The following is a 17,297-nucleotide window of genomic DNA, read 5'->3' on the forward strand; positions in this document are numbered from 1 at the left end:
GCGTAAAATATTGCCTACGTTTTCCGCCAGGGGCGCTTTTCCAACTGCATACAAATTTGAGTGAACTTTTACGCTATCGAAAACGTTAAAAAACTCGCACTAAACACACAGACCTCGAGAAAGAAGTCTCAATTGAATTGTTTAACGAATATTCTACCTTGAAATCGAAGGCGCTTCATGTCAGAAACAAATACTCATTCATATACGCAGTGGAAGGAGAAAACCTAAAGTAGAACTAATAGGTTCTTGTCATTGGCAGAGCTGGAATATAAACACGTCTGCAGTACCGTTCTACAAAACAATGAATTTGCACATTGAGTCCTTAGAACTATTGATAGACAAAACATATGTGTTCCATTTGACATATAACTACGCTAAACTTTATTGAAGCTTTTTAGAACAGTAAAAATTGCCATACTAAGGAACTAAATGATTTTTTTTTTAGTTTGATATTCCACTTAAACTTCCACGCAAGCAAAAATTTAACACTTACATACATTTAGAAGATTCTGCTTTTTGTGAAGTGACCAAACTGAACCTGTACCTTCTGTAATCAAAATTACGACTGTGGTTGAATTTTTTTTCTCATTCCGTCCTCTTTCCGGTTCTTTTAAGATCGTAATATAAATTCATTATGTTTTGTTAATAGTCATCGCGGTGGGCTCGTTTCAACCTATTGATAAATTATTTAATTATTATCATGATTGAGTTCGTCGGGGAATCTTTTACGATAATGGTTTGATCGAGGAAAATGCTATAATGCTTCTTCAGAACACGTGGATAGTTTAGAAATTAATTGATATTATAGACCGCAGATGTATACGGCTGCTGCTATGGTAGTCTTTAAGCTGTATACCACCATCATTCCTATCCTGTCGTAAAGCAGTCAAGCTCTCTCGCTTGAAGAACGTACTAGCCGTTGTAAATTACAATTAGGGGTTTGACACCTCTTCCATTTCATATTTCCCCGCGTTCATTTAGAAACACAGTCCACAGCTTCCTAACATGAAGAGAGTGTCTTCCACCGAGTAAGAGTGTTTTTTATGGCTTAGGTGGGTCGAGCTCACGGCCCACATGGTGTTCAGTGTTTACCGGAGCCCATAGACATCTACAACGTAAACGCCGCCACTTACAATGAGATATGAGTTCTAAGATCTACAGTATAACGGCTGCCCCACCCTTCAAACCGAAACGCATTACTGTTTCACGGCAGAAATAGGCAGAGCGGTTTATTTGATAGACCAACGGATTGAATGTTAATATTCGAATCTTGGCTACGTGCTAGTTTTTTTTTTTAAAACAATTAATGCTCTTTATGCGCATGCATGCACTCGAAGCTGTTTCATCCATCAATGTCATGCGCTGCTTGATGCTTCGGCCAGTTTAGCCTAATGTTAACAAATATCAGAAAATATCACTAAAGATATTGTCCGGCATCTAGTTAAATAATAATTCCCCGCTGGTAGTGTTTGTGTACACAGTGTTAATCACCACCCACCCCATTAGTGTCAGGCGCGGTGTTCATTTTTGACGTTAGCGATAAGGACATTATTATCCTTTGTATGACAGAAAGCGGAAGCTCTCAATTCGAACGTGTTTGAAAAAAAAAAACAATTCATCATGGAGCTTTTTTGGAGATTTTTCTTTTATTAGATGGGCAGACGCGTTCGCAGCCCATGTGTTGTTAAAGGGTTATCATAGATCTGAAACCGTATCGTGAATCTCACAACCTACTTTGAAGTACGTAATAATAATAAACGTTAGGTATATATTCACTGAAAAAAAACTATTAGTACTGAGCTGATCGACTCATGTAAAGATTACGCTTGGAACAAATGCGACGTTAAAGCTATAAGGTGGAATTGTACAATTAAGCAATCCCCATCTAAGCAATAAAATAAAAATAAAAAAATTATTGCTTTGATGGCTGGACGAGCTCACAGCCCACCTAGTGTTAGGTGGCTACTGGAGCCCATACACATCTACGACGTAAATACGTCACGGCAGAAATAGGCAGGGCGGTGGTAGTACACCCGCGTGGACTCACAAGAGGTCCTACCACCAGTGATTACGCAAATTATAATTAGGCGGGTTTCATTTTTATTACACAATGTTATTCCTTCACCGTGGAAGTCAATCGTGAACATTTGTTGAGTACGTATTTCATTACAAAAATTGGTACCCGACCTGGTGTTCGAACACCGGTGCATCGCTCAACACGAATGCACCGGACGTCTCATCCCTTAGACCACGACGACTTCGTATTGTGTATGTATTCGACCATTAAGAAACGGTTCTAAAATTAACAGAAAAAGTCAAAATACTGCAAACACGTATGATAATGCGAATAAATGTATTTTTTTTGCAAAAAATAGATTCGACCGGTTGCTCACGCCGAGAAATATGAATGTATCGATCCCCCACAGTCGCGTGCATCCCAAATGTCACTTGTAACCGGATAACGTAAACCATACTCTCTAAACATAGATGCATCCTAACCGAGAATCGCTTTAAAACGAATTGATTTCAAAGAATCGCATATAAACTGCTTCATTAAATTGTTGTAACGCCTAAAGCTCTAAGCTTTTAAGAAAAAGAATGATGCGCATGCAACTTGGTGCACGTGAAAGAAGTGAAACTTCTTTTACGGTGTGTAGTAGTGTGGTTTTCTTCATTTTTCATCTTTAAATCAAATTTCTCTTATAATAGGGAATGCTGTGTATAAGAGAAACGACCTAGGTCGCTTTGTCCTCTCCCTCTGCACGGTCGAGTGGTTCGCGAGACGCTGTGTCTATTTTCTCACTCTCGCTCTTCCTAAATTGTATCTTTTCTCTCTGGCCGTAACGAAAGTGTCGCGAGTTAAATTTTACTCTCAACGCGCCTAAAGAAGTTTCACTTCCAAAAAAACGTATATTGACATTCATTTCATCATTTTTTGCATTAGTTAATTTAAAGCAATGCACACCAGTCTATTTTTGATTACATTCATGACAAATCTCGAAGATTGTCAATTCGTTTTGGACGCAACACAAAACTGCTCTGTGACAAAGTAGGATTATAATGACAGGCCCCGAACAATGGGGATAAGCAAACGTAAAGTAATTGCACTTATTCCTATGGGACAACCGGCGTTCTAATAGTTTCGTTCACTTAATAAGTAACATGGCGTCGATTCCCATTAAGTGAAATAACAATTTTGAGACATTAAAAATACGTATATATTGAATAGCACTCGTTAAACCAATCTAATGAGCCTCAATGAGTTTAATAGTGGTCATATTATTATTGTTATTATGTGGTTTACATTATCCAACATTTCAAATCAATTCAACAATAGATTTAAAGTTTAATGCTTCACTTCTAATATACGAGTATCTTTAGCTATTGAGAAGTATTAATCATAAAGTTGTATATATTTACCAGGTTTCGAATTACAAGATTTTACAAAACAATAATTCTAATTTCAATGAAAGTTACATTACTGAGCAGTGATGTGAGTGATAAAAGGCACTAACAATTTTAAGTCTTAAAACATATTTAAAAAAAATACCAAAGAAAACTTGCACAAATCATAAATCTTAGGCGTTTAAGAGGTACCATCTACATTGTCTAATCTATGCGTGTAATGTAGTATCGTAAAGTCGTAGGCAATAAGTGGAACCGCGCGGGAGACTACAAAAAAGAAACACACACTTCACCTACGCCTGACATAATTTGATGTGAAATGTTAATATGGACTGTTTTTTTAACTAACGTAGACGGGCAGACCGGCCCATATATATATATATATATATATATGGGCGTTAATGGCGGTGGATTTAGACTAGCTTGAAGCTACAATCAAATGTTATTCTTCAATCGTGAAGTCGGGAAACTTCCACGATAACAATAACATGTTAGATACGGATTTGAACAGAGTTATACCTCTCCCAAGTCTGTACAGTGCGGTGCGGGTGTCTTTTTTTTTTCTTTTTTTCCTGCCTATGCTGATAACCTTGAGAAGCTATTTCAGCTTCACCCTAACGTGAGCTCTCGGGGCTCAAACCGGAGGTGTTGCTAACATTGACCCTAGCAAGAACAGTGCTTCGCAGAATCTACTACCGGAAACGCGACCCACTGAGAAGATCCGGCGAGAAACTCAGTGGGCTGTCTCTATAGGTTAATTCGCTCGTCGAACCCGCGGGTGTCTTACTTATTAGACAACGAACGTTTTTTCTTGTATACGTATTTAAGTACTAGGTTGTTGTCTTTCTGTTGTCCCATTAAGTTACAAAACAGGTTATTTTAAAAAGCAGAAAAAGCTATTTTTTTAATGTCAATTAAAACGTAACCCTTAATTTTTTTCCCTACCTATTGGCTGATAGCCTAAGAGGCTATTTCAGCTTCCACTAGCCCTAGCAAGAGCAGTGCTTCGCAGAATCTACCACCGGATCGGAATCGCGACCCACTGAGAAGATCCGGCGAGAAACTTTAATTATAACGTTAATTATGTCAGTAGTGATCGATCAACACGAACAAAATTTAAATAGGTACATATTTTCGAATACGGTACGACATATTTTAAAACGCCCGCCGCGTTTTTTTTGAACGCTCAATTTTTTGTGCGCCTTCGTTTAGGAAAATGTTTTGTGAGTGGTAATTGACTTCTCGTGCTGGATACAGGACACGTGGCCGGTGGATTGGGGCCGTGAAACGAGCGGGATTGGTTCGCTTACATTCATTTGAATGCAACAGCTAAAACCAAAATGAAAAAATGTGAAAACAGTATCTAAATTAACTATAAAACAACGTCTTTATTTTGTTTTAAATTGATTATGTGCATAGCGGAGACATTTCACTGTCTCGCTTACTCTTATCATAATAGTCATGACAGTTAATTGATTGTTTTTTAAATCTAGCTACCGACCCATCTCATTACGACAGCCACTCTATTTTTTTTGGAACGAAGTTCCTTATGGGACGATGTGGAGGGGTACCATCACCGGGAAAAAACGTCCGTAACGTAAGATTTTTATTAGTAATGCACACAGTGTACGACTTAACTTTGTAATAACGTACAAATTAGTAATGCACACAATTTACGACTTAAGTTTGTAATAAGGTACAAAAATAACATTTTTTTATTCATTTTTATTCATTGACCACGATCTCAGAGCGTTCGTTTGGGAAATACACCAACTCTTATACAAACAACCGTGAATGAAGTGTACCACAATAAGTTCGCACGTTACCGAATGACCGTGGGTTGTTGCGAAACCGCCAGTGTTATTTTCTTTATACCTCGAATAAAACTTAAAATTAATATTTTTATAATAAGGAACTTGGTTCCTATCTGGTGTCCCACGTAATCCTACCTAATCTGGTAGCCTAGAGGATTATGCTAGCGTAACCGAGCGAGTAGGTGAGCTTATGGGGCTCTAAGCCTGAGCACGTTGGTAACACTAGCCCTAACAAGAGCAGTGCTCCGAAGAATCCACCGGAACGGGAACGCGACCCACTCAGAAGATCTGGCGAGAAACTCACTGGGCGACACCCACTCAAAGACAACTTCAATATCAAAAGCACAGCGAGGTTACCGTACCTCTGCTCGTTCCAGAGCTAAATAGTATTTCATCCCTTACAAATGCTCTTTATTAAGGCACTGCACACTTTGTGAGACGTTCCAAGTACAGTTACAAAAGCTTCTTAGAGCACCCTCCACGGTACCTTAGATAGGACCCAAAACTCTCCGCAACCCCTAATTCTCCAATCCGCTTTAAGTATTTGGATCTCTAATGATATGAGTGGCTCGTCTCTACCTAGTGTCAAAAATAGAAAGATAAATCAGTATTACACCTGAGGTAGTAAAGTATTTGTTTCTTCAATTATTATTTTTAAATCTCATTAACAAATTTTACTATTCGTCACGACACACTTGTATCGCTATCATTATATTGGCCTAAAAAAACCGGCCAAAATTGTTTAGTAAAAAAATCGCTCGCACTATGGCCATACCCAAGTATCATAAAAGCGATGACGGTTGAGTGGCAGAAAATTAATTTATAACTTTATTTTAGGGTCTTTAAATCGTAATGGACGTCGGAGGTTATAAAAAATACTGATGCGTTATTAATATACCTGAACGCTAAATTTAATTAAATAAATGTTTGTTTATATTAATTAAGTAAATTAGGGTTTTATAAAGTTAATTTGAATTATTCATTCTATAATGGCGTCGTGTGATACCAATAAAACCCGCAGCTCGCTGAGTTTCTCGCCGAACGCTATCAACGGGTCGCGATTCCGAAAAAAAAAACAATAAAACCTACTATATAATATATGATAATATATAAAAAAATTCATTAATTATTATTTGTTGATCATTATGATATTGAAAGTGTGCGCGGGTTTGTAGCACTGACCTGATCTTTCTGTCGCGAAGCAAAAAATGGTTTCGCTTTTGATGCTAGGAAGAATTCACGGCGTATTTTGAGGTAGATGGTGGCATTCCAGTTGTTAAAAGTTACTTTATACTACATAAATAAAATAAAAAAAACATGAAAATCCTTTCTTCATAAACATTTAGTCTCACACATTACGATGTTGACACGATTATTGGTGATACAAAAAAAATCGTGTGGTATAAAAGAAATGTCCCAGTCCATAATGGCATAGTTTTAATTAGTGACGCCATATGTGACGGCTCACGTCGCGGGGGACGGGACCGCCACCTTGGCGATAGTATAATTATCTCGGAACGTTAAACGATTGCGTGCCTGTTATAGACTGTAGCGATTTTTATCTTTTATTTATCTGTTCTTAATCTGAGAATTAAAATTTCGAAACTGGAGCATTAAACAGTACAGTGCTTAGTACAAAATGTTCACAAAATGTTTAACGGCCGTCTGGTGTAGTGGTAAGTGACATAGTCACTACACAAGGAGGTCGCGGGTTCGAATCCCGCCAAGGGAAGATATTTGTATGAAAAATATAAATGTCTTTTCCAGGGTTATGGATTTATATTAAATATTAAATATAAGTACGTGTATAATAAAAATCTTACATTTATTTCCGTTATCTGGTACCTGTAACACAAGTTCTTTACGAACTTAACACGGGACCAGTTAACCTGGCGTGATTGTTATTAAATATTTATTTATTAATTATTTATGTATGTTTTTATTTCACACATTTGGCAATATTTCATTTGTCATCTTATATCCAATGTGGATGGTATAAAAAGAGAGGAATTTTTCTTTTTGGAGAGCAACTGCTATTTCGATCTGCCGACCAGAGATTCTCTCTTTCTCTTGCCTACGTTTTTTCAACTATTTTATTTTGACGACGTATTTCTTTGTAAATGAAGACGAATGCTAGCCATGCAGTAATTGGAAGCATTTGAAAATTTTCAACAAAAAAGTGGCGTGACACAACTTGCTTATTGTGGCCGCCTCTAATTATATCCCCGATTTATGTATAATACAAAGTTGCCGTCGTCCCAAGCACATGCAATCAAATCCTGCCGATCCACTCTCTGTGCTTTTAGGAACCCCAAGCACTGGTCACCGTTCTAGTCGAATGCGACGATGAAACCGACGTGCAGCCTAGTCCAAAGACACAAAGCTCTGAAATTCTCGCCGGATCTTCTCACAAGTTGGGATTCCGATCTGGTAGTATATTTAGTGATGCATTGCTCTTGCTAGGGCTAGTGTTACAAAAGTTGAGCCCCTTAAACTACCAAAGATTAGGTAGGGTTTCATGATAATTAATGTTTATAAAAGTATAATACTACGATGTTTCGAATATTATACATAGTTCTCATGGTCATTAGCGAGTATTTTTCAAAACTGCATTAAATTACACGTTGTTACAACACCCGATGTTCCGCACCGGGTATTGTACCAATATTATGCACATTTGGCAAAAATTTAATTGAGTTAATTAACACAAATATAACTTTTATTTGTAGGTAAAAGACAATACCCTTAAAGGGATTTTCAGTTTAATGTTTAACCGCAATCTCATGTGTACTGCACTAATATTAGCCAGTCAATATTTGATGTATCTGTGCAAGTAAATTTTTGTACCCGCTGCCGCTCGTGACTTGAGCGCGAGCAATAAATGAAAAATGGCTTTGGAAGGCACGTTACTGTGGATCGCTTAATTTGTCCCGCTGTTCGGGGAACAAGGGGGCGCTCAGACCGTAAAGTGATTTGTTCACTTCAAATAACTCACTATTAGAAGATATTTATTTATACGCGTTAAAAGCTAACGATTTGAATGTTATCGATGTACATTTTAGATAAGAGGATCTTTAGAGTTATAGTTTATTTATTAACTAGCGACTCGCCCTCGCTTCACTTCGGTAATTGTAATTTATTATTGATTTCTCCACTATTTAACGGATGTTATTATACATATAAACCTTCCTCTTCAATCACTCTATATATAAAAAAAAACGCCTTCGGGATCTGCGAGTATTACTTTTCCATTCGTCCATAGTAGCAACTTACTCACCGAAATTGCTTTTTTTTCTTTCCTACCTATGCTGATATCCTTGAGAGGCTATTTCAGCTTCGCGTTGACGTGTAGGTGAACTCACGGGGCTCAAACCGGGAGTGTTGCAAGAGCAGTGCTTCGCAGAATCTACAATCGGATCGGAAACGCGACCTACTGAGAAGATTCAACGGGGAACTCAGTGGGATGGGTCTATGGGTTATTTTCTTCGTCGAGCCCTTGTCGCAAGCAACGGGTTCGTCGAGGACGGTGACCGGTGCTTGAGGTACCTAAAAGCACTGTTAATGGATCGGGAGGATCCACCACAATGTCGTGTTTAGGGCAACGTCGACTGTTTACCATTCAGTCCACAGGAACGGGCCGCCATTGCTACTGAACTGCCTAATTTGTATCTCAGCAGTCGGTAGCCGGTGGTATCCACGTGTGTTGGCCGGTAGCGTGCCTTCCCGTCAGATAAAAAACACTTTAAGAAAAAAGAAGATTTTAATGTAAAATGCAACTGACCTGGGTTTCGGTAACATTTAAAAGTTTCGCCATGTCAGCTCTCTCGCCTGAAGACAAATACTTCTTCACTTCAAACAGCTTCTCCAATTCGAAGATCTGTCGTCCGGTGAAGGTCGTGCGAGCTTTCTTCCGTCTCCCGACTTGATCTTCGCCCTCCTCGCTGGTGAGCGAGCCCTCACCTCCGAGGGGAGAACGTACATCATCAGTTGACTTCTTCCTTTTTATCAGCTTTGATGGATCTGTAAGCGATTTTATGTTAGTAGATTTTGAATTGATTAGTATGAATTAATCGCGATGACGTATTTGTCTATGTATTCTATATTAACTTTGAATTCCTGTATTTCAATCAATGTAATTGGAAGGTTTGAGAGTTGAGTAAGCGTAAAGGCTGCGCCTGGTTCTTTGTGAATAGTCCGAATTTTTTAACGTTCTCGATAGCGTAAAGTTAAAAAAAAATGAGTAATTTTTTACATTCGTGTAACGTAAAATATAAAAAAACACCAAACATCTCAATTCCGGAGAAAGAAAATAAACCCGAAACTGAATTGATTGCTCTGCCGGCCTCGCGGCCTCCCTGCCTATCTCGACACATGAGGTATAAATCTAAATAGCCTAATTGGGCGACAAGAACAACACTTGGTGCAACCGACCAGGTATCATTGTCGTATTAAAAGAGCTAGCTAGATCCAAATTCGATCATAATTATTAATTTAAATTATAAGTTTATTATGCTTTTATTGTCATAGACTATTCTTCTATAATCGCAGATTTCGCCAAGACTACACTATAGACAAATAATATTGAAGACAAACGATATTAATTTATTCTCAATTTGACCACAGACTTTAAACAATAAACAAAAGAGTATATATGCGTGTGTATGTGTCAAATACATGGCAGTGTTTGAAATGTTTTTTTAATTGATGTAATGTATTACTTATGGATAATTTTAAAAATATATTAGCATTCTGTACTCCTTCTCTGTATTCTATATAAGTATGGGGAATTTCATACTCCTCCATCGGTGCAATTTTCGTAAATAAAGGGTACAAAGTTTTCGCTTCACGTATTAATATATAGATAGTAGTACACTTGTGCTCTCGCTCAAGAAAACGTTCATACGGTTATTATCTAAAAAAAAGGTTAGTGAATCTATTAGCAACATTCGAAATTTTATTGTGAGATTTTCAATTACCCACAAACCCTCCGCCGTTATCTGCTTTTGAACAATCTAGCGCGGTGGTTTTCAAACTTGCACAAAATGGACAACAGTAGGTATTGTTTATATTTATTACAAAACCAAAATGTTTTTTTCAGCAAATTTTACTAACTCATAAAGTTGTTCTCTCTCTCTCAATTGTCTCTAGAAATCTTAATAATGAAAGAATGACGGCTGTCCCGTCCTTCAAATCGCAGAGATAGACAGGATGGTGGTATCCACTCGCTCTGACTTACAATACTACCACTTGTAAATACGTTTAACTTATATTTCCTCCCTATAACTACATATATAGATTAGAAGGAGATTAAATTATCATAAGTAGCGTATTATCTAGTGATAAAACAAAATATGTATGTAATAAATCCTCCTGTCTGAGCCACATTCTTCATATTGTCTGAAGGACGTGACCATCTCCTCTCATTATCCTTGTCTCTGTCTGGATAATGTTTCGCCATCTTCCTCTGTTCTCGGTGGTGTGTATGGAATCGTAGACTGTATCCAGAGTGGTGTGGATTTCTTCAGACCAGCGCATTAGATTGGATAAATATTGCTTTATATATATCATAAATCTAAACATATATTTTTAATTATAGTTACCATACAATTTTTAGTACCTAACTCCATGTTTTTCTATTATTTTAAATCTGCATAATTTAGTAAGTTTCCTTTTTTCATTGCCCTTGTAGGCAGCGTAGAGCGTACCGGACCACCTGATGGTTAGCAACTACATTCGTTCATGGACGTCAACAGACCCAGGAGCACAGCAAAGCCGCTGCCACAATGGGTTATTTCAATTATAATGTACACAGATACGTTATTAATGCCATTCAATTAACTAAAACTATCTTATTAACAAAATATTACTAATACCTACCATTATTTAAATTACAAGAGTCAATAATTCGACACAGTTTCGAACTTAGTAGCCATTAACGCCCCATTCAATCAAGGGCCCCTGTTAGAGCCCCCGTGGGATTGATTCACAATTTGAGAAGCATCGACCATCTAAATGAATCGTGAGCCCTTCGTAAAATTCTTATTGCGATCTCTTAAGAGGATTTTAAGTTGAGCCTACTAAGCACCAGACAGGATTGATTTCTCTTTTTTCTTGTCTCAGTGTCGAATCACCTTATAACCTTCCTTTGATGCAGGTTTTTGTTCTTTTAATCAGTGTATCATCCAGGCATACCAGCTCATAGTTCTCTTGAAGTGAATGCAACTAATACCTATGGTAACGTAGCATTTTATAATTCTAAGATTCGTCGAAGGTTTAATAGCCAAATATCATTTGATTCAAATTCGTTCTAATATAAAACTGACCCACGCCGAGAACGTTTCGTGAGAAAGCTGCTTTAGCTTGCGTGTGCGCTTTATTAATTAGGCTGCTGTTTCATTAAGCACAAATCGGCGATTTTCATTTAAACCTTTGAATGAGACGGCGTACTGTGCATTAGTTTGCGATTAAATAGGGCAGTAATATCTATCAGAGACAGAGTTCCGTGCACCCACCGCAATAGGTACAGTAGTAGTCGTCAATGTTCCACGTCCAATGTTTGTGCAGTACTGACTTTCGAAAAACAGTGGTCCCTACACCAAGACGCATCCCTTCAAATACGTGCACAGCTTTTTTTTCCCATCCCTAAGCTGATGGTCTAGAAAGACCATGTCAGCGTCGCCGGCCTAATGCGTGCAGAGCACTCCGCGCAACGGCTTATAAAGAACTAATTCCCCACCCGACGATTCGCCGTCTCAACTGTCAAAATGTTTAGCTACTGTTACACATGCTCATTTCAAGCATGAAAGCATGCTTCTATTGAGCAGTTGCTACTTAATAGCATGTGTGTCGGAATGTTGTTCAAAAGTAGCACGCTCATTTCGAATTTGTTTAAAAATCAACAGGCGTGTGATTTTTGAGCATGCTGACTGCGGCGTGGGTGGAAGGGGGCGTACTTTAAGCGCGTCTAAACAGGTTTGCTTATTAAGCAAGCATCGATCAGTCGTTTGCAACAGGTATAATACAAATACATACATAAAATACATAAATAAATAGCATACTTAAAACTAGTATGCCTATTACTAGCAAATATAAACTGTTCACTGCATGCTCGTATTGAGCATACTCAATAGCACGCTTTTTAGGATGCTATTTTAAAGCATGTTGAACAGTACCTTTTGTGTCTTATCTACGTGCTACTAGCGCCATCTAAAAGTAGTTTCTCGCAATTACCAGCACACAATATACGACTACCCGTCATATTATTAACTCCACGTTTATCATTAAGTCGCGCTCCGCTCCGCTTATCACACAACAAAACACAAACAACAATAACAGTGCTGACAGTAATAAAACTCACACGTCGTGCCCGATCGTTGTATCAATTACATTGTACCGGTTATTACTTAGAATTTTATTGGCTTCCATACATCACACTTTAATTGTTTTTTATTTCATATCGCACTTAGTTATTTTATAACGTTTTAAGGCGATAAAGTTGTGTTAATAACTGCGCTTTTTAAATAAGATCGGTTGGAAACTCTGTGAGTGTTTGTGAACAGTTATTTAGAATATATAACGTAATGTGCACACTGCACAGATAATGTGCTTTGAATTTGTAGAGTTAAATTTAGTACATAACTATGGTAAGCTGACGCAACATGATGCACGCATCAGACTATGGAGACCAAACTACCCACCCGTGTTCACTGGTTAATAAAGGTTATGTTACATTATTCACTGTTGAACTAATCTTTCAGTCTTATGGCTAATGGGTAAAGTGAAAGTTGCTTCAAGTCCAAGTCTTCCAAGCCCTCTCAGGACCAAAGGTCGTTTCGTCCCATGCACCTGGCCCACTCCGTCAATTGAAATGACAAGATGAAATCTAGATGTTCCTCTAGTGCTATGTGCAAGCGAGATGGTCACGTAAAATAATGTGAGCAGGTAATGCGGGGAGACCCCGAAAGTTGGAAATTGGGCGCATACTTTTCTTTCTCATACCAATCAAAAGAAGGTATGGACATGTGATGAGACGAAATGACAATGAGGTGGGTAAGAGAGTGTTAGTTATGAATGTGGAAGGCTATAGAGGAAAAGGTAGACCTAAGAAGAAATTAACGGATTGGGTGAAAGCCGATATGTGTAAGAGAGTAGTGAGTGAAGAAATGGTATATGATAGAGGAATATGGAAGGAGAAAACATGTTGCGCTGACCCCAGGTAACTGGGAGAAGGGCAGGAGAATGATGACCAATCGAAAGAAGCAAAATCAGTAAATAAGGTTAAGTATAGCTTACTACTGAGCAATCTTTCTCTTCACTTAACTTCTTTTTCAATTTAGCTTCTTTCAATATAAAAAGCCTAAAAAATAAAGCCTATTTTCTGCAAACATTTCAGTATTAAAAAATGTGGATAACTACAGTGATAAGAACAGCTTACGTGCCTTAAATGCGGCCAATGGAACTCCATCCTTATATATTTGGCGTCTGAGCAGCTTTTGCTGGGCGACGAAAATCTGTAACAGTGCCACGTCGCGTGGTGCGTCGCGTGATATCTAATAATATAGCTAGCTCTAAAGAAATTGATTCCATCTGTGGCTTTGACACATCCAGGTTACCGTAGGTACCCTATGCGTTCTCTGGTTCGTTCAACGAATGTCAGTGCTATTTACAAATGTGCATACTTCCCACTATATGTAAGACAATAGTTTAATAAAAATACTACGATCGAAACCTATATTTTAGGTACATATTTGTGTTTCTTTATTTATGGCATCTCTAAACAGACCAGGCAAGCTGTTGCCTACCTAATTTATTATTTATTTTAATTATATAGTATTACGCGTAATGTAATTAAATTATAAATCAGCTGACGCACGGGGTCGACGACCTTTTATGACACCCCTGTGTTGTGGATCTGACAGCTGCTTTCGTTTTAATGCGGTACCCGCTTTGATTTGTTTAATACAGTTTTGCTTAAAAAATTTATATCGTTTTCATTTCTCTTCGGATAATTTCACTGTTTATCTATAAAAATGAATTAAATCAACTGCCGTGGACTCCAGGACGAGCGCGTAGGGAACGTTGCATTTTATGTGCTATAGAAGGACAGATGAGCTCTAGTATCTATTCGTACAGGCCTAGAATATTCCTTACCACCCATTAATGCGCTTTTATTATCTTCAGACATATTATTTATGTTTGTAACGGAATCTTTGAACATGATTTTGACCCCCTTCAAAACGTCGGATTAACTCGAAATTTTGTATACTTATTAAGGACCGATGACAATTAAATAATAATAAAAAAATTGAAAAAAAATTTGTTGAAATAATTGAAATTCAACTAAAAATTAAAAATAAATAATAATTTAAAAAAACTAACAAAATACACTTTCATAGAAAATCCAACTAAAAAATAGAAAATAAACTTTAATAAATTTGAATTAAAAATAGTGTAAGATAAAATGATTTTACTGTAAAAAAGCGTGGCGTGCTTTTCAGGATATTATTAAAATAACCCTTCTAGTCATATCTGTTCATAAAATATTTATAACTGCTTATACCATGCACCCCACGCTTTTTTTACAATAAAATCATTTTTTTAAACTATGTTTTTATTATTGCTCCAAAAATCAACCACTTCCTATCACTAGTCTGAAATTGACAATACATCTCAATCAAACGCTTCATCTGTAACATCTGATGCTCAAACCGCTCACAAATTAAAGACGCCAATAAAAACCCACTGGAAACCAATAAAGAGCCGTCTAGCGCACCGCGACGCCGACATTAGTGTATTCTAGCGCTAAACAAATATACGGTATAAATCTTATTATATATTTTGTTAATGTCTAAAGGATGTTCAACACCTGCGGATGACTTTTGGCGACTTTTAAAGCCGGATGCTGATGTTATTCGAACGTTTGGGTGTGAAGTTATTCAGCGGTTGCGACTTAGCTAGTGAGGTTTAGTGTGGTGTTTCTAGAAACAAGGATAGAGAACGTTCGGAGAAATCCAGTCGATCCTATACGCAATTTACAACTGAACTAGATGAAGACCGTTTTTTTTTATAACGCCATCTTGTTGTTTCTTTAAAGCTGTTAGTTGCCCTCAATTAAGAAAAATAGTATTATTGTTCGCCAATAGATGTCGGGAAGAGTCGATTATTGAAAACACGAATAAAACATTTTCTGAAAACAAATCGTAGCGTAGCTAGATCGATTTATCGCCCCCGAAATCCCTTGTATAATAAATTTTATGAAAATCGTTGGAGCCGTTTCCGAGATTCAGATTATATATATATATATATGTCGCATCCGGTTCAATAGTTCGGAATATCAACGATACACAAACGTCAAAGTGACAGAATGGCCGTGTCGTGGTTGACGACTTTTAGTAATATTAAGACGGTGGTTTTGATTATTATTTTAAATGATGAAATGTTGTTTTGATAAATATCACAAAATGAAGGGTAGACTCCGTAACGCCACAGTATAAAATGGCGGTACGTGGACAGAGTCGTGGCATTCGTGTCAGACAGTGATTCCGTCCGTTTCAGTCAGTCAGTTGGTCTGTCGGTATGTGCAACGAAACTGTCGGTTTATCCTGTCATTGTGAAAGTTGTGTGTGTTGAGTTTCACTAATTATTATTGAAAAGTTTTATTGACTAAACTGAGTTCAATCGAATACGAGTGATGACGAAACTACCGCTTAGCCATCCCTGCCGCTGCCGCCGACATATATATATATATATATATGTATATACAAGAATTGCTCGTTTAAAGGTATAAGATAAGATAAAGACCGTTACTTGACACAAAAATGTTTTACGTTCGTCTAAAATAAGCACTTGTCAACCAGACATTCAGCCGGCTCGGCACACCAATAAAAATAATAGCCATCAATTACCACTTGGTTGAGCTTCATCCATCTCTCTGCAGTACAAACACGTCGCAGTATTCAACTATGATCGTAAAACGACACTATAAAAATAAAACAAAAGGGAAAATTAAAAATCATGAACGCGCACCGCAGCATTATAATTTTACGGAGTCCATTATAAAAAAGAGTCCTTAGTTGTCATAACAGCTATTGCGGGTATTCAAGGCATAGCACGATAAACTACCACAAACGTTCCTTAAGAAATAATGGTGTAAATAGCCCGGCCGACATCAAAAGGAGCTTCCTAGTTTATAGCGCGAACCGTCAGACATGCCACTTTATTTATTGGGCTATTAACGTTGATTTGGATTCGGTGATGCAAGGAGAAAATGTTAAGTGGGCCTTTGATTGGGTGAATGAGTTATTGTCTGAATAGATCACTAGTTGCGGCAGTTTATATCATTTTGTTCAATTTTGAATGATAGTGTTCGGCTATTTTATTTTAATTTTAATAGATATATAAAGTTTTTAGGTACTTAATCAAAAGTTGCACGGAGGTGAATAGGTACTCTTATGAAGTGATGATCGCAGAGATCAAATGCCGCAATTAGGTAGTTATTTTTGGAGTTTACTACTTAAGAATCAATTTCATTTAAAGGTCTCGGTATGATAATTCGATGCGCAGTAAAATCGAGCTTTAACAACAAAAAAAGCTTTATGAAAATCATTCGACTTTATTACATAGCGCTTAAACATAATTTGCATTGTACTCAACTGTCAGAATATGTAACGCCTATGTGATAATATGTCTATTAAATTTCATTTTTATTTAATGTAAATCTCCTGTAAATGTACCTACCTGTCCCAATATTGTGTATTGTATTGCTGTATGCACTACTGTATGAATCTATCTATCTATCTATATATATATAAATGAATTGCTGTTCGTTAGTCTCGCTAAAACTCGAGAACCGCTGGACCGATTTGGCTAATTTTGGTCTTGAATTATTTGTGGAAGTCCAGAGAAGGTTTAAAAGGTTGATAAATATGAAAATGCTCGGAATTAAATAAAAATAACAATTTTGTTTTTCCTTTAATGTGTCCCTTGTCGGACGGATTCCTTTTGTTTGTTTTATGTTTATTTTATACAAAAGTTTAGTTCTTTTATTTATCGATTGAGGCACTACGAAGTCTGCCGGGT

General features: G+C 37.3%; 1 protein-coding gene across 1 annotated transcript in view; it reads right to left on the bottom strand.

Annotated features, from left to right (window-relative positions):
• The window catches only part of LOC114250745 (uncharacterized), an 82,128-nt gene that overhangs the window by 40,245 nt on the left and 24,586 nt on the right, over nt 1-17,297 (bottom strand). Inside the window, exon 3 of the mRNA XM_028184736.2 lies at nt 9,001-9,239. Within this exon, the coding sequence (XP_028040537.2) occupies nt 9,001-9,239 (239 nt within the window). The remainder of the gene's footprint in view (nt 1-9,000; nt 9,240-17,297) is intronic.

Source organism: Bombyx mandarina, chromosome 07 (assembly GCF_030267445.1).
Source record: "Bombyx mandarina strain Sakado chromosome 07, ASM3026744v2".
In the NCBI taxonomy this organism is placed as follows: Eukaryota; Metazoa; Arthropoda; class Insecta; order Lepidoptera; family Bombycidae; genus Bombyx; species Bombyx mandarina.